The sequence below is a fragment of the Acromyrmex echinatior genome, chromosome 12, assembly GCF_024713525.1.
Source record: "Acromyrmex echinatior isolate Ae372 chromosome 12, ASM2471352v2, whole genome shotgun sequence".
Lineage (NCBI taxonomy): Eukaryota > Metazoa > Arthropoda > Insecta > Hymenoptera > Formicidae > Acromyrmex > Acromyrmex echinatior.
In genome coordinates this window covers 5,288,106-5,312,006 of record NC_141863.1, presented here as the reverse complement: position 1 = coordinate 5,312,006, position 23,901 = coordinate 5,288,106, and the positions used below count along the sequence as shown (strand labels likewise).

The 23,901-nt window shown below is 34.4% G+C and overlaps 1 protein-coding gene across 1 annotated transcript in view; it reads left to right on the top strand.

The window, feature by feature from the left end:
- jbug (filamin-type immunoglobulin domains fbug) overlaps positions 1-23,901 on the top strand; it is a 50,497-nt gene that overhangs the window by 1,284 nt on the left and 25,312 nt on the right. Inside the window, exons 2-14 of the mRNA XM_011062086.2 lie at positions 4,505-4,884; positions 9,855-9,979; positions 10,372-10,502; positions 11,390-11,603; positions 11,684-11,801; positions 12,387-12,574; positions 12,768-12,923; positions 13,458-13,599; positions 13,670-13,875; positions 14,655-16,149; positions 16,229-16,364; positions 16,802-16,881; positions 16,958-17,125. Coding sequence (XP_011060388.2) covers positions 4,515-4,884; positions 9,855-9,979; positions 10,372-10,502; positions 11,390-11,603; positions 11,684-11,801; positions 12,387-12,574; positions 12,768-12,923; positions 13,458-13,599; positions 13,670-13,875; positions 14,655-16,149; positions 16,229-16,364; positions 16,802-16,881; positions 16,958-17,125 — 3,529 coding nt within the window. The 5' untranslated portion in view covers positions 4,505-4,514. The remainder of the gene's footprint in view (positions 1-4,504; positions 4,885-9,854; positions 9,980-10,371; positions 10,503-11,389; positions 11,604-11,683; positions 11,802-12,386; positions 12,575-12,767; positions 12,924-13,457; positions 13,600-13,669; positions 13,876-14,654; positions 16,150-16,228; positions 16,365-16,801; positions 16,882-16,957; positions 17,126-23,901) is intronic.

Genomic DNA, 23,901 nt, shown 5'->3' with positions numbered 1-23,901 from the left:
AATTTTTAAAATTAGAAAAAGATAAACAGTAAGATAAACTGAAATTAAACTGAAGTTAATTGATAGAAATGTGGACATAAGTTGTGCGTTTAATCTTGATTACTCAGAAGAACTGTCAAAAGCAAAACAGGCAATAACGAGGGACTTTCTATCTCGAGAATTTTCGAAATCAATAATTTAAAATGCAAAGTTTTGAATGGAATTAATACTACTAAAGAAGTTTTTCACAAACTCCAATTTATGGAATCACAGAGTTTTGAAAACAAACTTGAATGTATCTTAAAACTATGATTTGACATATCAAAGATAATACATGAACTTCAAAACTTACGAAGCAGATATTCCCAAAATGCTTGCGGAATTTGTGTCAAAAAACTTAAAATCGAAGGTCAATTTCAATTCCAGGAATCTATAAAATTATTCTTCAAAATAATTAAGATTAAGAATCTTGTACAAGAAAAATTTTAAAAGGTCGATGTGTAGAGAAAAAAATAACTTTTTGCAATCATAATTTTAGAATTCTAAAAATATTTCTGAACAATTTTTAACAATCAAATGGAACTAAAATCTACCTACGAAAATCTGATCAGACATACTTGAAATGATACTTAAAATGTCGAAAATAAAAAAAAATGAAATACGTAAAGGAATCATTCCGTACAAGCTTCACATCGCGTGCGAAAATCCATATTTGCATATCATTCTCCAATAAGGCAAGATTCTGATAAATGGAGTTCCACTGTTACTTTACACAGTCTCTTCGATTTCATATCGTTGATTACGCAATCGTCGTTCAACATGCGAATCGTCTGATAATAATCTTCCTTCGAGCTGATGAATGAATCAATCGATCGATTGAACTACGTTAATTTTTTAGCATTCTCTCGGGCGATATGAATGATGGACAGGATACGTGCGTGCGTGAATGTGTGGTGAATAAAATTTAAGATCGCGGTGAAAGTCGCCGGTGTATCGTTTAGTGAATTTGATTCACAAGTGTCGTTCACGTGCGGATGCGCGAGAGCGATCCTTGTTTGATTTCGCCTGACACGTTCTGATAAACGTCGAGATCTTTCCCACTCCGCGCGATATCATACAAATGTGCGTGCATTTAAAAAAATAACAATAATTCTTTTAAATTCTCTTGGTGTTCTCTATTACGTCTCAATTACGCTTCCCTTCTCAATCATGGTTATCGAGTCACGCGATCTTAGGTCGAACAATTCGCCGGCTATTACGCAATACATGCAAAAACATCGAAGGAAGTTAATTAACACTCGTACTCTTAGTAGCTTATTTGCGCCGTCAATTGCCCTGTGAAATCGGAAAGAGCTAACGTTAATCGCTCGCACGTCGAGGTCTTGCGCTGCTCACCGTAAATTTTTACGCACTTACGCAAGCGTCACTGGTCAGACGAGCCTTTGAGATAACAATGATGTCATGCGGCGATGAAACAGCTCGCCGCTGGTGCACGGATTACGCATAAACAGATATCACAGAATATCACATGCGCGGCACATATTTACATACAAATTACGTACATAGAAATTTTTATGTTTGCAATAGAGATTATTAACAATTTTACGTTTTCAATAGCAAAATTCTTACGACGTTTTAGCCTTCAAATGCTATTAATATTAAGTGATACAGTATTGCTGATATGTAAATTTTACGTATAAGGAAATAGGCTATTTTTAATACATTTATTTACAATATTTTGAATTAAAAAAATTATTTACAATTTAGATTTTTGCAAATTCAGTTCTTTGAGGGACATTCCTGAGGATGTCCTTAGAACATAGACATTCTTTGGACATTTTTAGGATGGTTTCCCTTGGAAAATTGTGTTGTGGAAATAGCTTAATTTAAAAGCAAAGAAAGAATAAATAATTCATTTTATTATAAAATATATTGTTCAATGTCTTCTTATATAATGTAAACTTAAAATAGACAAAATAATATACTGATATATATATATGAACAAAATACTGATATATATGAAAGAATGGTTTTGCATTATTTAAAAATTTTGATTTTTTAGATTTGAAAATAATTTTGTTGAACTATTAAAATAATTATGTAAGACGCTTAAACTGAATGTTAGAATGTCAAGACTTTTTGCAGTATTATTATAAAATTATTATAAAATTTGAGTATCCTACATAATTATTTTGATGTAATAAAATTATTTTCAAATCTCTATCTAGCTAAATTTTAAGATACTTTAGAAAAAAAAACTGTTCTTTCCGTGTGACAAAATTTTTAGAAACTTGTCTCCGTTTGTCCTAGTTTTCAACATGACAGATTGGACCTTCTAATGACCATTGAAGGCACAGCCTAGCGCTCAATGACCTCGCTCACTTATACGTACAATTTACGATAGCATTCTAAGATTGACGCAGCTGACTGTTGAAACACTGTCTGATTCAAACAACTCCGGAAACGTGGATTATTCTCTCAGAAACGAAATCCGGTTCCCCGATAGCATCTAGACGCGAATCATGTTACGATTCTTGCATGCAGTAAAAGTAAACTGCTGCAACCTAAATTTTAATGTTAATAAAAACTTTTTACTATTATTTGATACATGAGCATCGAAGCGCCAAGTGAGCGCCGTTCCGTCATAATTAACGGGTTTCCCGATAATGCCTTGGCGCTTCACCAATTTTTTTCAGCATCTCCAGCGCAAGTGGGCTATCACACAACTCCGAAATACAATGCTAAATGAGTTTTTTTTATCATTTATTTAATCCAGCTCTCGGACACCTCGCGTGCTGTTTCGTCGCAATTGAATTTTTCAACGCTTTCTTACGCCGTTTCTCCGCACTCAGATCAAACATAGATCTGCCATAATGGCAACTATGAAGATTATAAGAACTATAAAGATATGACAATTATCAAGTTTTATATACAAGTAGAATTATACAAGACGGGAAAGTTATTAGTTTTTGAAGTCACTCAATAGCGCTGAAACAGCATCATATTTTGAGGGAAAGACTACAATAAAAAATAAAGAATTATAACAAATCTTACTCAGGAAAAGTTGTAAGATTTTAAAAATAGACCCTCATCTTTTAATAATTAATACATATAATTGAACAAATTATATATTTCACAATTGCAAAGTACTTTACTCAATATATACATTGATTTTACATATAAATTTGTATAGTTGTCACCTTTATAGTTGCTGTCATTATGTCTTTTTTTCTGAGTGTGTTCGACGTGATTTCAGTGACTTGTCACCGAATTATGCTCTCTGCCAGTGTAGATTAATTCTAATTTACTTACTTTTTATCTTTATTTCTTTTTCTAAGAATAAAAAAAAGGATAAGCCGAGATTAAAGTTAATCTACATTGGTAGAACTAGACGGTGAATGAAATTAAAAAGGAGAGAAAACCGCAGAGCGGATCCAAGAACAGACACGCGGAAATAGATTATAGTACAGGTACTTATCTATTATATATTCTCGACGAACGCCGGTTTCGCAGGTGTACGCAAACACCAGCACTTTCACCGCGCGAAATTCTCCTCTGGATCTTCTTCACCGCGCCGCACAATGCACGATCGTTGCCGTTTTTTCGCGAGTTACATCGAGTTCCTCGTAGTGGGACGACCTTAAAGGTCGCATTCGCAGGCTGCAAAACTTCTTGCGAAACACACTCGAGCGTTTTGCACGAGCAATTAAACATTTCGTAATTTTTTGCTCGTTACTTCGGTAAGTATCACGATTTGTTCGCGCGACGCGCGCTTAATCGAAACGATTAATTACAATTTGTAGCAATAAAAACGCGAGGTGTATTCACAAACATTTTACGCCATCATAAATGCATTTTCTCTCTGTACGACTTTATTTTGCTTCAATTGAAGATTAAAGCATTAAGGTATTTAATGTTAAAGAATTTCAAAATTGCAGATGAAGAATTTGCCACCAAGATTGAACCAGTTTGATAAATAAAGTATAAATAGATATTATTTAATGAATACAAAAGTATTCATACAAAGAAGATATCTTTAAAAAAATATTATTCTTAGAAAATAGACATTGATTAGCAATTTATTAAAGAATAAAATAAATAGTATTTTTTTCCAAATTATTTTATCTAAAGATTATAATAATTAAAATATATTATCTTAATAAAATAAACAAAAATGAAGAATTACTATTATTTCAGGGCACAAAAAGTATTCGTGACAGTCGAAATTTAGCTTTTAAGATTGTGAACACGGTTATATTCGCTTTTACTCATATTAGGACAGAACGTATTCAATATTAATTCATTACTAATTAACGTTTATTTTACAAATAAGGCTTTTTTCAATAAAAATCATCCCTGTACGAATACTTTTGGCGTTCACTGTAAATAATTGTAAGAACGTCTCCACAAATAACTTTCTTGAACGGTCTGATTAAGTCTTTAATCGAAGAGGAAAGCGAAGCAAGATGTACAATTATCAAATTTTACTCGATCTACAAGATATATAAAATCGTTCACGTGACAGGAACCCGAGAATGCAATCGACCGAGCAGTTGCGGCCAGAGCAGCTGGTGGGCCTGGTGGCCCGTTCGGCCGAGGGTACAGCTGCCAAGGGGATGCCGATCAAGGGCCACGAGGACCTCTGGGTGGAGATCCAGGCCAACACCTTTCGAAACTGGGTGAACGAGCACCTGAAACACGCCGGTGACGTGGGCGGCGACCCCGTGCTGGACCTCGCCGAGGATTTCCGAGACGGCACGCGTCTCTGTGCTCTGGTCGAGGTGCTGACGAAACGCCGCCTGCCGCGATGGAATCCGCGACCAGCGAATCAGCATCACCATCTGGAGAACGTATCCACGGCGTTGCAGGCCATCGAGGCTGACGGCGTAAAACTCGTCAATATCGGTAAGCAAGTCACACGCAATTGATTCCTGTCGGAAATAGAATCATTGGAATACAAAGTGAATGCGATTGTGTCGACAAAGTTGAATAATTCTATCATCAGCGACAGAATTTTAAACATTACACACTCAGTGTAAAAGTAGGGAACGCTTTCAACGAGCTGCGATTAAAGTAAGATTAACGAATATAAATATATGGAGTGTATAGATTTTTAATAGGTTTTAAATAATAGTTATTAGGTCATTTAAAAAGTATCCGCGGTTTTTTGTTCAATTTTTGAATGATTGTCCAATATAAATAATGTTATATATATACGTGGAAAGAACAGTTTTGCTGAAATACCTAAAAGTGACTAAATATAGATCTGAAAATAATTTTATCATCAAGCCATCAAAATAATTGCATAAAAATCTCAAGCATGATGAGCAATGTTGCGAACAATTTTGAGCAAGATTTTTTAGCAACCAGTTTGCTTGTCTTACGTAATTATTTCGATGGTCCAATAAAATTATTTTTAAATCTGTATCTGGTTAAAGTATTAAATACTTCAGTAAAACCGTTTTTCCATATCTAATCAAATTTATTGCATGTTATAATTTACATTAAACCTTAATTAATCCGATTCAGTTGGATTGATAAAGAATGTCGAATTTTTTTGTCTTCTGACATTCATATTTCGTTACAGTGCAGCGGAGTTCGCGACATATTCAAGATTGTGAAGAAATTGCTTCCGTTGCGCCGTTCGAACCTTCATATTTTTACGGATCGTAATATAGGCAAAATACCGTGTTTTGTACAAATTGACGAGAATTGCAAGGGTACAGCGAGGCGAAGGCCGTCTGTTCGTCCACGGTCGCGCGAAACCGTCAAGGCGTTGCACGCGCTCAACGTCCAATTACGCTCCATAATTGGAACGACGTTATGACTTGCGTATCTACAATATATATCCTGAAATATCCAGATTGTAATTCGCACTGAAACGAGTAGGAATCGATTTGAGGCTTCTGTCGTCCCGATCATTTTATTTTTAATTATTTTATATATAGACATAAATGCTCACAAAAAAAAAAATTATGGCGATCATACTTTGAGTGATTTCCATTTGGTGATACATATCGACATGTTGTTTTATCTTTGTTACTCATTGAATGTCAAGAAAGATAGAATGATGTTTGTGTCGACTTATATCATTACATGAAAAGCCTAAGTCGCTCGTTTACTCGATGATAATTTATCTTGCGGAAGAGAGAAAAAACTTAGATAAAACTGATTGCATTTTTTTCGCTAAAGCAGGTTTTAGAAAAGAAAAAGAGAGAGTTATATATATTTTTTCCATTAAATCATGTTAGTCAGAAATGATGTCTCACGCAACTGATATTTCAATGACTGTTCTTTGATCTAAATATAATTACATTCGTTTCGTTTTTTTTTATTTATTTGATCTTTGTTCAATAATATTAATACACTGTATTTTGCAATTTGTTCGCGAACGGAAAGTATATTTTTTTATTAATCATATTAATCAAGACTATCAAGAGTAACATGTTTACGATGACATTTATACAACGATACACAAAAAGAACAATTTTGCTGAAGTATCTAAAGATGTAGCTCGATACAGATCTGAAATAATTTTGTTGGACCATCAAAATATTATAATTATGTAAAAAGTTCAAGCATAATGAGTAATGTTGCAAAATTTTATTCTAGCAATTAGTTTGAATCTACATAATTATTTTTACAGTTCAAAAAAATGTTTTGCATCCAACTAAATTTTTCCCATTCCTAGGTAATTATTTTGATGATTCAACTAAATTATTTTCAAATCAATATCTATAATAAGCTACATTTTTACATTTTACATTTTACAAAACTATTCTTTTAGTGTATGAATAATACTTATTCGATTGTGTGCTCTTCTCCTTCTTCCCATATTCTTTATATAGCCTCTATATTATTTGTTTAAATTTTTATAATCTCGATGCACTGCAACTTGTTTGCCAACAGGAGATATATAATAAGCCACGTGGGTGAAACACCCGTTTTCATTAACACACACTCTCTCTCTCTCTCCCCCTCTCCCCCCCTCTCTCTCGTCATGGCGTGCTGAAGTGCGGGAAAAAGGCGCACGCGTGAAACGCGTTATTAATAATAATATGCAATCAAAGTATTAGGGAGCCGCCGCGACGCATTCCACAGATAATGAGCAATCACTGGAAATGTGCATCTTCCTCTTCTCGCGGGAGAGGAAAGAAATACCTAGGAATATTTATCATACCTTAATCCGTACGCGCTGTTCACGTACGATTTTTTTCCATGCGTAACACTTTCGAAAAAATATCTTAAAATATCGTTCGTTTCTGATTGCGCACGTACGAACAAATTACCGTGAAGCGATTCGCATAAGCGATTGAACATAATCTCACCGCGATACCTTCGCAGTTTCATTCGACTTCCCTGAATTCTCTTTTCTGAAATTTTTTATTCTCGCGATTAATCTCGCTTTTTCAATTTTCTTTCTCGGATTGCTCGTATCAAGATACGCTTTGGAATGTAAAATAATCCCAAGCAGAATACAAAGTTATTATAACATCGAAATCGTTTCAAAATGATTATTAAAAGTCATTTTTCAATCAAGATTCAAAATGATGTTATCACATGGAAAGAACAAATTTGCTGAACTAAAAATTTTACTACATAGATACAGATCTGAAAATAATTTTGTTGGACCATCAAAATAATTATATAGGGAAACTCAAGCATGAGCGATGCAAAAAGTTTGAACCTTCCAGCAATCAATTTGATCGGTTTCTGTATAATTATCTTGATAGCCGAACAAAATTATTTTTAGAGTTGTATCTAACCAATTTTAAAATACTTTAGCAAAATCATTCTTTTTGCAATATGCGTGACTCGTTCTGTTGGGATTTAATAGATACTTGACGATCGAAGTCATTACGGATTAATTACGTTTTTATTTTTGACAATAAAATTACGCGATTTCCAACGTCGAAAGATTGTAGAACGCGAAAACGCAAGGATGATTTTCCTACTCGGAAGTATCGGCAGCGATCCGGGCCATTACCTGCCACACGCCACAGCGAGTAATGCGTTTTCCTCGGTCTACAGTGTAACAATAAAAAAAGCGTGCAATGCCGGTATGCCTATGAGTCAGCACACGACGATGGAAAACGTAATGGGAATCATTTCGAATATGCGGATCATCGTTGAGCAAGCTGTCTGTCTTTCAGCGACGCCCGGAGGTCTGCATTTCTGCAGCGGTGCTTTTAATCTCGCGCATGACGCCGCGAAACACGACACCGTCACGTCGCAATCGAAGACGCTTCGTCGTTAATCCTCGATGATTCTCCGCAGACGGGATCTACTTTTTTTATCCAAAAAAATTTTTAATACCGACGAAGGTGTGCCCGGATGATTTTTCATTAAATTTTAACCTTTCGCCCCAGGTTGGACTTCAAAAGCACAGTCGATATTTTGATTGTGAATTCTAATAAATTTAAATTTGTAAAAAATATAAAGTAAAATACAATTCGACTTTTGTGATAGTAAAAACTTGAATTATTACAGCTTTTATAAGTATGCAGAATTTTCTTTCTATTATAAGGAATATTGTAAAAATCTGTACTGAAGTTTAAGGACTCAGATTGTTGACGATCAAAATTCGACATGGCAGACAGAAGGTCGTATAGCAAGTTCATTCCAATAATATTGCAGCAAAATTGCAACATTTCTATAATATTGCAGTAACGTTACAAATGTTCCAGCAATGTTGCTTTTATGCTATGAATTAATATTGTTTCGAAGATTCGCGCCGAAATTCGAAAACTTGTACGTTGCCGCGATCTGCAGCGTGTTGTTTCCAGATGATGCACCGGTTTCTGATTTCGCGTCACACCTTGCAAATCGTAGCTTTCGAGGTCGTTGCCTTTCCTGCGTCGCGTCGCCGGTGCCTACGAGGCCGCGAAAAACCATAGCATCGTCATCATCGTCGTTATCATGTGCATTACATGACAACTATTATCGTATGATTCAGTTCACGATGGTACAAGAAATAATCGATATCGTCTCGTGAGACCGAGATAAGAGCATGTTTATCTCGCAGCTAGAAAGATGGACATCGAATCGAAATGACACACAACGAATATGAGCATCTGATTGTTTGTTCTATCGTGTATATCTAGAAAAATATTCTTATTAAACAAAAAGACCCAACAAGAATGACATTTTGATGAGATCAAATAGAATTGTCGATTCTCATAATTAAAAGTCCTGTTTGATTTTATCAAAATGCTATTCTTGTTGGACTTTGGTTGATGAAAATGAACTTGAATTTTCTACATAATTGTTTTGGTGGTCTAACAAAATTATTTCAGATTTGTATATGCCTATTTAAATTTAGACACTTTAGTAAAATTATTTTTTCATTTTAGAATCACAAAAAAATTAAGAATTTCTAATTTTATAGGTCTATGAAATTAAAAATCCCTAAGGAAATTTTCTTAAGATTCCATGGAACCCAAAAATCCATGGAAAATCCTTCTTTAAGATTATCTATTAAAATACGTGTAGATCCCACGTGGATATGTTTAATATGAACATTAATCAACGTAAATTATAATTGCAGAGAGAATTATTATAAATCCTCAAACTTATTTACCAAAGTCACCGTAAATCTTTCTTCTGCAATTACAACGAATGATGCCGCGTGAACATGCACGCGTGAACATACCTTCTCCTTTTTTCTAATCGTTCCTTTCTTTCTCTCTTATGTGGTACCCCAAATTAAATCGCTTCTTCGTGCCTGCTGGCCAGATCGTTCTTTCCAGATAGAAGCGAAGAAATTCAGGCCGACAATAAATCAAATTGATTTTCTACTACTTGACGGTTTTACCGCTCCGGCATTGTGCACACAGCGTAAGTCCCGCTAAAGCTGCTTTCCTTCGGGCTTCCAGGTAACGTGGACATCGTGAACGGCAACCTGAAGCTGATCCTGGGCCTGATATGGTCGCTGATCGTGCGGTATCAAATCGGCAAGTCCAAGTTTCCACCGAGGAAACTCATGCTAGCATGGCTCAAGGTCAGTATGCGATATAATTGCGACCGAGTGCGACCTCGACTCGCATCGTGCCGTAAACCAAATGCAGAAGCTATATTACTTTACCTCGAGCTCGATCCTTTCCGACGGGTCTACATATATCGCGTTACGCGAGAACGTGTTTCCGTTACGAAAGAATTTTCACAGACACTGTTTGCATACGCTCCCATATTTGCGTGTAACATTAATATTATTTATTTATATATATATATATATATATATATTATACGTACGCATTATGATTTATACGCGTACAATTAACCCTTGGAAACCTCGCGTATCGCGGTCGTCGTATTTAATTGCTTGCTAATAAGCGTGAATGGATAATCTTTAAACAGCAGCGTTTTAATTTCTAAGACCGACTCTATTTTCAGGCTGTCTTGCCGGAATGTAGAGTCAATAATTTCACGACCGACTGGAACTCCGGCGTGTATCTGAGCGCACTTTTGGATTATTGCAAGCCTGGCCTGTTCTCTCATTGGCGCCAGCTCGATCCGAATAACAGGTAAAATAAATAAATGGTTTAAAAGTGAACTGAAATGTAAGCTTTTTTATTACATCTCTCTCTTTTTAATGATTTTGTGAGATGTTTAACTTCATTAATATATTAGCGCTTTGGTATCTTCGTATTATTTACCATTGTTCTCTTTTGATACACTGAGATAAAACAATGATTGTATAATTTGACTCTAATTAAAATAACTATAACTGATAATTTAAAATGAATAAAATAAAATCGTCACTGATGTTCCATTAAAAAAAAATTTAAACTGTGTACACAGTTGACAGTTAACCTTCATTACTTGCGATTCAAAATATTCCAATCTTATAAATTCGCTAAATGCTATTTATACACATTGTTATATTTAGCACAAATTGTGTTTCACAAATAAATATACTTTTTAATTGTTCAACAATTAAAAAGTGTTCACATTTATATTTATTTAAATAATGTATAAAAAATATTATCAATCTATATTTAATTATAAATCATCAAAGAGAACAATGAAAATTAAGATATAACGTTTGACTGTCAGAAACACCCCACTTAAGTAATTACATTAAAAAGAACTATATGAGTAATGTAGAGTTAAGAAGTTATTTAATGTTGAAGACTAAAAATGTGAAGAATTAAATAAATTCTTAGAATATTTAATGCTAAATTTTTATTAAAAAGAAATTATTGTAGTTAAATTATCGTGATTAAAGGAATTGATCACTTTACAATACTTAACTTATTTATCAAATATTGCAATTGTTTATTTAATTTAATAAATTAATAATTTATGAAGGTGAAATTATGGTTATCATAAAAGGTTGTCGTATAAGGTCATGGTACTGCCAATTTTATACTGTGTACTGTTATTTTAATATTAATTTTTACTTTTGCAGTGTTTACAATTGTCGCAAGGCCATGGAGATATCAAAACGTGAGTTCGACATCCCCATGGTGTTAGAGCCGGACTATCTGGCGTCACCTTACCTGGATGAACTCTCAGGGATGACCTACTTATCGTACTTTATGAAGGAAGGCTCGCCAGGTTTCCACGCAACACTACGATGGGTCAATTCGCAATTATCGCACACCTCAATACGGAACTTCACGGTGGGTGGAGATGAGGCGTCCCGGTAACAGTACCTCGGTATAATACCTCACAATGATATTCAATTATACTTCTTTCACAGACGGATTGGAACGACGGTCGAGCACTGTGCGGAATCGTCAGAAATCTGGGCGGTCCAGCGTCACCCTTTGAGAAACTCGACAACGACCCCTCCGCGTGGGAGCATAATTTGCAAATGGGTAAGACCATCAGAAATTGATTTTCAATATTTTACTCATAAATACTATATAAATGTTTTCTAAATTTATTGCATGCTTTCAGAAGAATTTCAGAAGAAATGGTATATTCTGATATAAACTTTACATTATTTGTATATCGGTAGTATACATCTTGACATATAAATTGTATCTAAATGTACACAGTTGACAATTAAAGTATCTCCTGCTAAAAACTAAAGAGATTTTTTAAAATTAAATACATTCTAAGAATATTTAATTTCAAATTTTTATTAGGAAAAAACTAAAATTGTTCTAATATTTGTGATTAAAAGAATATATAATTATTTTAGAATAGCTTGTGTATCAAATTGATACCATACGGCATTGTTTCTTTAATTTAATAAATGAATAATTTGTGAAGGTAGAATTGTGTAAAAATATAAGAAATACGTTAAATATAAATTATGATAATATAAATTGTCCGATACACCTTTTATATTTACATGTATTATTTATATATATATATATTACACTAATAAATTCTTAATAAAAAATTCTTAATAAAATTCTTTGATAAACTTACTAATCAAACGTGTTCTCTGTAAGGTATCGACGGTGGCAAGAAGTTGGGCGTAGAGCCGATCTTGAAAGCAAAGGACATGGCTGATCAGAATGTAGAGCATTTAGGCGTGATGGCATACGCAGCGTACTTTCAGTGGGTGAAGCCTCGCCCTCAAGCGAGTCAACAGATTGCCGTACACGTCGATAGCACATCCGCCCGAGTGCAACAGCCGGTTGGTTAAGTCATTGTTTGTTAATTACACCGAAACTAGTTAGCGTTGACGAATTTTCACCGCCGCAATTCCTTTCCACAGTCCTTATCCAAGAAATCCCTGCTTGTTCATCCAACAAAATACTCTCGGAATCTTATATCTCGAAACTTCAGTTACTTCGACGACAAACAAATTGTATGCAATTTGGTTGCAGGCACATTTCAAGCTGGAGATGCTCACCAAAGATGTAAACGCGCGGGAAGTGCGCGGCGAAATCATAAGTCCCAGCGGACGCATGGAATGCAGGCTTACGTGGAACGGAGTTCACGGCAAAGGCACTTTCGTACCTACAGAAGTGGGCATGCACAAGGTCTGTTAAAGGAACAGCGCAATTATAAAATATCGTAAAAAAAAAACAAAAGAGTTCTAACTTGATTATAAGATTTTAACAGATATTTGATTTTCGTATCCTCGAATTTTTCATCTTCATGTTTTAAAGAAAGCTTAGGAGATTGCAAACAAAATGCAAAAATTAAATGATTAAAAATAAGAAAAAAATGAAGAAAAACTCTGAAAGATTCTCGAAAATTTAAAAAAGAATAAAAAGTAGAAATGAGAGCTAATGAGAGTGTAGGTGTAGTAATTGGAGCGTTCATTAAGTTGAGTAAAAATGGTCTTCATGCACAATACTTGGTTATAAACATAAATTAATAATAAGTACTATAAATGAAGACCATTTTTAATCAAGTTAATTAACGCTCCAATTACACTCTCATTAACTCTTCTTTTTATGTTTTATTTTTTTTTAATAATTAGTTATTACTTAAATAATTTTCTTTTAAATATATGTGGGAAATATTAAATACCATCTTCTATATTTTTAAATTCATCTCTTATTTTTCAGCTGATGGTATACAACGATGGCGAGCTAGTGAACGGATGTCCCTATTATTTTAGGGTTTTGCCGCCGCTAACAAAAATCAAATCCCCGGGCATGGATCCTTGCGCTATAGGATCTATCGTCGAGGTTCTAGTCAACAGTTATGGTATGTGTTTCCGGCAATATGAAAGGATTCACTTTCAGTGAAGAATCAGAATATTGGAATTCTGTATCAGGAACTAGTCATGACGGTATCGACGTGACCGCGTGGTCTCCGACCGGAAGATCGCTACCGTGCCCCGTTAAAGAAAAGGATGGTGTGCACACGGCGACCTTTCAACCCGACGAGACGGGAGAATGGAGTATCGCGATAACGCACAAGGGAAATCACATACAAGGAGGTCCTTTTACTTGTTTCGTGTTCGATCCTAATGGAATCAAGGTAAAATGACGTATTAACATTATTTGTAAATAGAGATGAGTTTTTTATCCTCTTCCAATTTATATATCTGGCACGCAGTTTATATAACCAACTAATTAATAATTTATAGGTAGAACCAGTTTTATCATGTTGATATTATTTATGAAGTTATACTTTTTTTTTATTTATAGTTATACTTTCTAATATTTTGCGATTAGAATTCGTAAAGTAAAATTAACCATGCGTAAAAATTTCACATAAAAATTTTGTAATTTCATGTGAAAATTCTTTTCAATATGTCTTAAACGCAGCAAATAAATATTTATATATTATGTATATATATATATATATATATATATATATATATATATATATATATAAAATCATAATTTATATTTTTCTTTTGAAACACATTTGTAATTAATTTCTATTTTTATTACAATCAGCAAAATAATTTGGAAATAATTTAATAAGCGCGTACACGAAAAGAACGATTTTGTTGAAATAAAATTTATAAAAATTGAATCGGGTATACATCTAAAAATAATTTTGCTAAGTTATCAAAATAATTATATAGAAAATTATATAGAAAATTATATAGATAATTATATAAAAAACATTTAAGTATAATGATAATATTGCAAAAATTTTTAATATTTTGATGACCAATTTTAATATTCTATATATGGTATGATTATTTTTTAGAGCCTAGTAAAATTATTTTCAAATGTGTCTGGTCAAATTTTTAAATACTTGAACAAAACTGTTTTCTTTCCATGTACAAAATTATCTAATCACAGCTCTTGGACACGGACGGCGCTATGCCCGGACAATCTTTTTCATTTATCGTCGACGCCCGGGGGACCGGCGGACTCGGCGACGTTATTATCGACATTGTCCACGATAAGCAATCGGTACCCTACAGAATAGAAGATTTCGGTCACATGCAGTATCGAGTGTCCTTCGTGCCTAATAACGATGGCAAATATCGAGTGTATGTCTACTTTAATGGCTCGGACGTGCGTGGTTCACCGTTTTCCATACGTGTGGGAACGCAGAAAGGCTCCCGCAGGTCGAAGGAGTCCACGTCCAGCCTGGAACGGTCCAAGGTGTCGTCTTTAGAGCGACGAATGAACGGACTGAACGTGTCCGCGACGGAACAGAGCAGTCCAACTCAGAAGATGTATACCTCGACAGCGTACAAGTCCATCAGTCCGACGCAACGCGGTTATTCGCCCATCCATCAAACCAGCCCTACGTATAAAATGTCTAGCAACTATGTCACCGAGAACTCAGCGACCTATCACAGCACCAACTCGCTGAACCGCACTCGCTCGCCGAATCATATCAACCACAGCCCTGTGCAGAGGAATATGAATAGCCCGTCGATGCTTAAAGAGACGAAGGAGATTTACAGCAGCAACACGTACAACCATCGCTCGAGATCGCCGAATCTGCAGAGTCCCAGCTTCATCAAAGAATCTAAGGATATTTATTCATCCAGTATGCTCAATAGATCGCGATCGCCAAATTTGAGCCCAACTGCTCACATCATTAAAGAATCCAGGGACATCTACAATTCGGGATCCCTGAAGAGATCGCGCTCACCGACCCGCAGTCCAATGTCATATAGCGCCACGCAGAGTCCTGTAAACCGCAGCTTCAGCCCACGAACCAGCGACAAAGATGTGTCCTTCAACAGGCGAGGATCTACGGACAATGGCATCATCGATACTAGCAGCAACGTGCGGGTATCCTCGATGGTGGGTGGCACTTCAAGGCGCGATTCCTGGGATGCGATCGCTAAGACGAAGTCGCTGCTGTCATATGGCAGTCTCGAATCCCTCGCGAATCTGACGAACAACTCGCCAACCGCGGAAAACCGCGATAGCAGTCCGAACGATAATTTCCTGAACAACAACTATAAGAACACGCAAAACTACACCGCCAAGAATGTGTCGTCGCATTCAGCGACGACGAGCTACTCGGCTGTGCAGAAGTCGTCCAGTCCTGATTACGGTGTGAGTCCAAGGTACGACAGTCCAACGACCGCTCGCACGCATGGCATTCTGAAGAATAAGAACAACAATTACTACGGCAAGATCGCGGATACAACGGATGGTACCACGACTCATGACAGGTATCTGAACAACGGCGGTGCTGTCTACGTGTCATCTGGCAAGAGCAGTACGATCGTCGCGACCGGAAGCGCACTGGAAACATTGCCGGTGCACCGGCCGACCACTTTCAGCGTCACCGGCGTGGATCCCAATAAGGTGTCCGTCACCGTTACCGGTAAATCCCGTTGCGACTTTCAACGTTAACGCTGCGTGTCGCGAATACACAATAAAATATGCCTTCATGCCTCTCGTAGGTCCCAATGGCAAGACCGTACTGATACAGAAATCGAAGTTGCGCGGCTTGACATACACCATCACCGCTGAAGAGGTCGGCGAACATGTTATCCAAATTCTGGTGAACGGTCAGCATATCAAGGGATCACCCTTCAGGTTCGTTCAACAACGAAGAAAATAATTTTATCTCGAAATTTAGTTAGGCATAATTTTTTTTTAATAATAATCAAATTATTTTGTACATTTATTATATGGTCGAGAAAAAAATTTAATTTTTATTTGAAACCTGAAGAGACTTATGAAATTAAACTCGGAAAATTATAAATTCAAGGATGTCTCTATTAAATGCTTGTCAGGATTAAAAAATAGGAATGTAGCTAAATTATTCACAAAATGAATTATTTATATAAATTTGTTTATTTGAAGTCTAATGAACTTATGAAATTAAACTTAGAGAATTATAAGAATCGGAAATATTTCTATTTAAAAAAATCTTATCAGGATTAAAATTTTTCTATTAAGAATTTATAATAACAAAAAATTTTTAAATAAGAATTTAGTTAAATTATTCTTAAACGATTTGTTTATATTAGATCGCAGGCATATAATGCCCGAGCTATTCAAGTTGGGAAGATCCCGAACGGAGTGGTGAACCAGCCGGTAGAATTTGAAAGTACGTATCTGAAATTGTGAAATCGTGAAACCGCACAAGTGCGTCTCCGATAATAAAAGATGATTTTGTTTGTCAGTTGATGGATCGAGAGCCGGCTCGGGAAACTTGGAAATCCTCGTAAACGGGGGACACGTCACGAGTTTTGTGAGAGCGCTAGGTAGTCAATGTTTCTTGGCATCGTTTGTGCCGCATGAAGCGGTTGCACATCTGGTCGAAATGACGTTCAATGGGGAAGTCATCCCCGGTAAGTTACCTTATCATCATGTCTCGAAGCCTCTTAACAACGTTTTTAATGAAATTCACAAACGTTTATCTCTGAAATTTTTAATTAAAAATTGACATTTTCGAGATTTATCAAATATCCATAACAATTTTGTTCAAATCCAATAACTATATAATAATTATTGGATCTACAGAATTACTATTAAAAACACACGTTTTAAATTTTAATCTATAAATGATTACACTGCAATCGAAAAATTTGGTACATTTTTTAAAAATTGATATTTTTGGAATTTCCATTAAGTGTCATAATAGTGTTTTTAATAATAATCTCTTTAGATCCAATAACAGTTATTAAAAGTGAAAAATTATTGTTAATAATGGAACCTCCAATGGATGGATATCCCAATACCTGGAGTATAATATATGATTTTGAAATATCAAATGTGAAAATGTTGAAATCTTTTTAACAGTTAAAGGTCGAACATTTATTTCGTTTCATTTGCGTAATGTTCTATGCTATTTTGTATCCGATACTTCGTACGCTATCTTTGCCGCAAATATCTTAATTTTCACGATGCAGTTTTTAGCGCACCTTTCTTTTGTCAAATTCCGATATAGCGGAATTCTCGGCGCTTCTCCACTAGAATAAATTCTTACTGCGTACGCACGAATGAACGCACTTACGCGCGTGTGCATGCGTGTGCACCACTGCACCTGCACGTGCACGATCACATGTATCTCCTGGAATGCACGATAGTCTTTGCCGTCGCCATTAAGAAAGCTGGAATGCATACCCAACGTTGAAATGTTTTAAAAGTATGCGTCGCGCGAACGATGATTTGAATCTCGGAGCGATTCATCGAAAGTTGATGTACGCAAATTAGAATTAATAATAACATAATGATATCCTCAGTCGAATTAAATCAATATTACCAAGATGATTTATTTGATGACAATTTTTATGAGACGAAAATATTTTGGTATTTAATATTACATGATTTACTAGACTTTTTAAACTTTTTAAATGCTATACTTTTTTTTATATTGCATATTTTATATAACATACTATTATTAATATTTTTAATAGTAGTAACATTCAATTATAAAGAACATACAAAAATTGTAATTTTTAACTGTCTTTTTAATTATGATAATTTTTCTTATTTGATACATTCGATGATATTAAAAAATATTTCTTAGTGAAAGTAATTCATTTATTTTTCACAGCCTTTCATATACAATAATATTTTTATTTGTCAATATTTTATTATCCTGTATTTTATATTAAAAAAATCAAGTATTAATGGTATAATTCTACAATTGAAAATAATCTTGTTAATTCTATAACAGTATTAATGATACAAATAACATTTTATTAAAACAAGAGCATAATTTATTTGTTTCATTAATACTGTTTTTAAATTAACAAAATTATTTTCGATTAAAAGAATGTTATTAATAAAACATCATTTTTTTCCATGTAGTATTATCATACAATATTACTTGACTTGTAATCTTATTTATTCGATACATTGAACCGTGAATTTTTCATATTCATAAAAGAAACGGAATGTGCAGTGTTAAGTTTAAGTGTTAGCTTAAGGAAGTGTTACGTGTATTCGCTAAATAGCACATTGGCATAAATCCACCTTGAGTTCCGTCATGCTTCGCCACATCAACTATAAGTAATACTTCTTTTCTCTCACGCCCGCGAGCGCAATTCACAATGTAGTTACTCGCGGCGCTTTTATCATGGAAATTATTCACTGTCTACTGTAGATCGTTGTTTTCGTTATGACCTTTAGCATTATCAGCCCTGGTAAAACTATCCCCGACTCGATTTCCAATGGCTATCGTTCGAATGGAGAAAATGTTGTAAGAGCGACTTCCGGTATTTCCCTCCCGCGTGTTTCCGGCTTCACGCTCCGTGCAAACTTTTAAAGACGGTTTCTGTAATCTGCAAACGATGGTTTGCAAAATTTCTGCGTTATCTTGCCCAATGTGCGCGCACTGAAGCAACATTACGGCCCATGCAGAACGCAGTTTCTTCTCTTGGTAACCGAGAAATTTCCTCGCACAGCCATTCTCAATAATCGGGGACTTCAATCCCGGAAATTAGAATCTAAAACTACTGTATAGGCTCTAAAATTGTCAAGATTTAAATTGAATAACTTTAAACCCTTTTCATTTTCAAAAATTAGTGTTTTAAACTGCAGTCTCGACGTTTTGGTATTAGAATTTTCGTCTTGAAATGGTCTCAGAAATCTGCTATTAACAGGTGTCACGCAAAATCTGAGATACCTTACATAAAGTACAGCGATAGCATATTCTTTTAGCATTTGATATTAAAATAGTGTAGAGTTTGCGGTTTATTTGATCAATCTAGTGACTTTATCAGTACCAAGTTAAAGAATCAAATCGAAGTGTTATCTTCTTTTCTTTCCCAATTTCATTCTCTGTCAGGGGGTCTTCTTTTCTCTCGTGAAGTTTCTCGAACGTAATTATTCTGCCTCTTCCATGATAAGTGTCGCCGAGCATTCCTCGGCACTTATCGTCAAGGAGACGTGCGGAGGGATCGAGTTCATCCGCGTCCCAGGCATGCAAGGCAAGCGTGTCTCTAAGTCAGCGGGTCATCGGGCAGGTCGTTGACTTACGATTTCACGCATTCACGTGACGTCCCACTGACCCATATCCGACGTCATCGGTTCTCCTTGGCTTCCTGAATCTTTTTTTTTCCACCGCTATCTCGCCGTCATAATGCGCGAGGCCACGATCAGTGCGGAATGACGAGTTCGTCGTTCGTCTCGCCGTTTAAGTAACGCTACCGCATGCCTTTGTAGTAAAAGTCTCACAGAAACCTATCCAGCGATCGTAAAAACGTAAAGAAACATTTCGCTGCGACATAAAGATAAATTAAATGTGAATATCTGGGAAATGTTCTAATTGTTTCATTATTAGGAAGTTGGTCTACCATTTGTCTTTTATGCATATTATATTCTTGTTAAAATAAACATACAACATTATTAGATATCAAAAGAAGCGATAGCAGCTCGATCCCTTAAGTTAAATAACATTTTAATATTTTTAATAATAATAAACTAAATAATAAACTAAATTTGGTCTCAAATTTTATACATTTTCTTGAGTTAAATTGTTTAATTCATTGTTTTAATTAAATTATTGAGTATATCAGTAGAAACAATGGTGACTTACTTAGGAATAGTTAAAAATAACTCAAATTGGATATAATTTGGTATTACAAATTTAACAGTGAATGCCTTGAATAGTCATCAGTACATTAATATTTAATAATTTTATCATTCTTTTAATAGTACATATATCTTTCAATTGCTTAAGAAATATTAGAAGAAGAAATCTGCTTTTCACTCTGCTCTTTAAAGCTATTCAAAATTCGATGATATTTGAATTAGGCGATTGCAAAAAAAATATTAAAGTTTTGCAAAACAGAGAGTAATTTTGAAAAATAGAGTGAGAAGCAAATTCTTCTTCCAATATCACTTTTATAAACAAGGAAATATATTCTGCTAAAAGAACAGAACTCCATTATAGTGATTATTCAAACATTGTATGACTCTATTCCGACAAAGATAAATCTATATTAAAGGCAAATAGTGAGCCGACCTCATATAAGTAAAACAAATATGCTTTGTATTTCACAGGTGTTCATATTATTGTCCTCCTGTTTATTCGATTTTTCATCTGATAGAGGTATTATCTGATATTCAAATTGTTTAGATATATGCTCATAAATGTTTAAATTAATAAGTTGTTGAAATATTTTGGGTCCTCGATTCAACACATTACATTTTTAATTGTTATTACATTTGATATATTCAAAATTCAAAATTGAAAGCAATGGAAAGAGGAAACGCTCCGAAAGTGAAATTGTTGCCCATAGACAGACCCGAGGCTGTAGCTTCGCTGCGCCACTGCACGTGTATGAATAATATTATTTAGATGCCATATATAGTGCACTCCGATATGATTACGTATTCACGCAAACGCACCCGGTAGCTATTATTATCTACCCTTTTCCATATATCGCATCACGACAGAAAAATAACATAAACATTTTTCCAGTGCATTTTATCATAATTAAGTTTAACATTAGTTTTAATTGATTTTGTAATTTTTCCATTACTACAATATTCAAATCACGTATATTTTGATATAAATTATTTCTCGTTATTTCAACAAGCTTTTATGTATAACGAAAGAACTTTGAGTGATTGAAATTAAATTAAGTTTTGAAGCAGGAAATAAAAATTAATTCAAGATAATTTAAAAGATAAAGAACAGAAAGTTTATATTTTCTATTATACGATTGACGAAAGCTGAAAAAAAATTTAGTAATAGCTAAATGTATTTGTATTGTTTAGCGTAATATTTACTAAATATTACCAAACACAGCAACAGTTTGATAATAATTAGAAAATAAGATATTTCGAAAATTAAAATGATCAAAACCAATTAATGTTAATTAGTTGATTTGGAAAATTTTACTTTTTCAAACTTTACCTTATTTTTCTAATTATAACTTCTAATAATAATTAACTTTATTTTAATTGATTTTACTTTTCTAAATATTATCTCACTTTTTTAATTATAAACGGTTAATTACTGTTATTATATTAATTTCAATAAAACATTTGGTTTCAATGTAACCAAAACCAACTAATGTTATTAGTTGTATACAAATTAATCGAACATTTTACTGAAATTATTTCACCACATTTTAACTATCATCAAGGCTTGATTATTATTACAAGACTTTTTTCACTGTGTGATCATATATAGAGATCACTACAAAGTATCGAATATCGGATATTGTTGCGTAATCGGACCCCGCATGCTAGTGCATTCCTCCGATCGATATTTCGCTTGCATCCGCTATGGAAATCGCGCCTGGAATATGAGCGCATAACGAATACCGCATACGATCGTAGGTGTGGCTACGAAGTACCAACTGTGTCGGCGTGCGGACGTATTTGGTTACGAATGAGAATACGCACAAACGCATTGCCTACGTGAACGCGAACACAATACACCACGTGGTCGTACCTTGCGACACCGCCTTGGAGATTCCCATATTAACTCTTCGAATTCTAATTCTGCAAAACTAAGATCCCCAGATAGAACATAAATTTATAATCAAATTGATAAATCTACGAGCCAGATGTTTATTATTAAATTTTAAACAAAGGACAATTTAAACAACAAACGACTTTTAACAGGTCATTATCAATGTTTTAATGATCTGGTTAAAGGTCCAGTGTTTAAATTGTACTTTGTTTAACAATAAACATCTAGCTAGGTTTGTAGCTCTTAATTCATTTAATCTTTGTTTATTTGAGCCTTGTCTGGGCTTACCTTTTTTTTTACAAAATTATAAGATCAAAACGACATCAAATAAAAATTGTTTCAGAAAAAAATCATAATGATTGAAAAAAATCATGATGATTTGATGATTTTGTGATGAATTCTTGACAATAATTTTTAAATTTTTTTTTAATAAAAAACAATTATTAAAAAAATCATCATTGCACAAGAATTCATCATAAAACCATTGACAAAAATATATCGAATGATATCATCCAGGTACATTCTTCAGTTCTACTTGTTAAGCTACATTAACTCGCGATATCTCGCGATTATTTTCGCGCACGACGGATGTACGAAATTTAAAGAAATCTGATAGAACTGAAGGGAAAACGAAATGCAAAGAGAAAACGGTAATTTTTGCGAGGGAAATTAGATAATATAGAGGTAAATTGCAGCAACGGAATTACTCATCGGGAAAACCGCCTTGAAGTCGTTATTTCTACGCGCTGCGCCGCGTTTGCGTTCCACACGGGACTCCTTTATTCGGTTCTGCTTCCTTTCGCGTAATCATACAGCGGAATGAACACACGCAGACCGTTATCATTGATCGGCGGAAGAAATGCACATGCAGCTCTTATCCGTTCGTGACACTCCACGGAGGTGTGCGACTACTTTGCCTACCGACGACACGTGAAATGCGTTCTCTTTGCTTGGCGCAACGAAGTTATCGCCTGATCTCCCGGTCTTGCATAACTCTTTCCCGGCGTTAACTTTTTTTCCAAAACCATCGTCAGAAATGATTATCTCTGCCGAGCACATTACGGAGTCACGCGATATCAGATCAACCGCAAGTGGAACATACGAGATCTCGATTAATTAAAGATTATTCGTTTTTCCTGAACGAGAGAAAAATCATCTTCGATCTTTAAAGCCAGATAACTTTAAAATATACAATATATCTAATAAAATATATATATGTATATGTGGAAAGAACGATTTTGATGAAGTATCTGAAAATTTAGCTAATCTGAAAATAATTTCGTTGGATCATCAAAATTATTATGTAAGAAATTCAAGCATAATAAGCAAACATGCTGCGAAAAAATGTTGATATTGTTAGCAATCAGCATTGAGCGTCCTACATAATTATTTTGATTGTCCAAGCAAAATTGTTTTCAAATCTATATTTAGTTCAATTTTTATTCACTTTTGACAGTGTCAAAAGTTTTCATTTAATTATATAATTCGTGTTGCTTATGAATAAAAAAACCTTTACAAATAAATATTTATAATAAACAAGTATATATTTTAATAAAATATCGAATTCTTAAATTATAATAAGAATTAATCAACTTATAATCCGGATTTTATTGACTTATGTATAATATAAGATAAGAGCTAAAAAACAGATTAACAAAAATGATCGTTAATTAAAATTATATGTTAATCGGA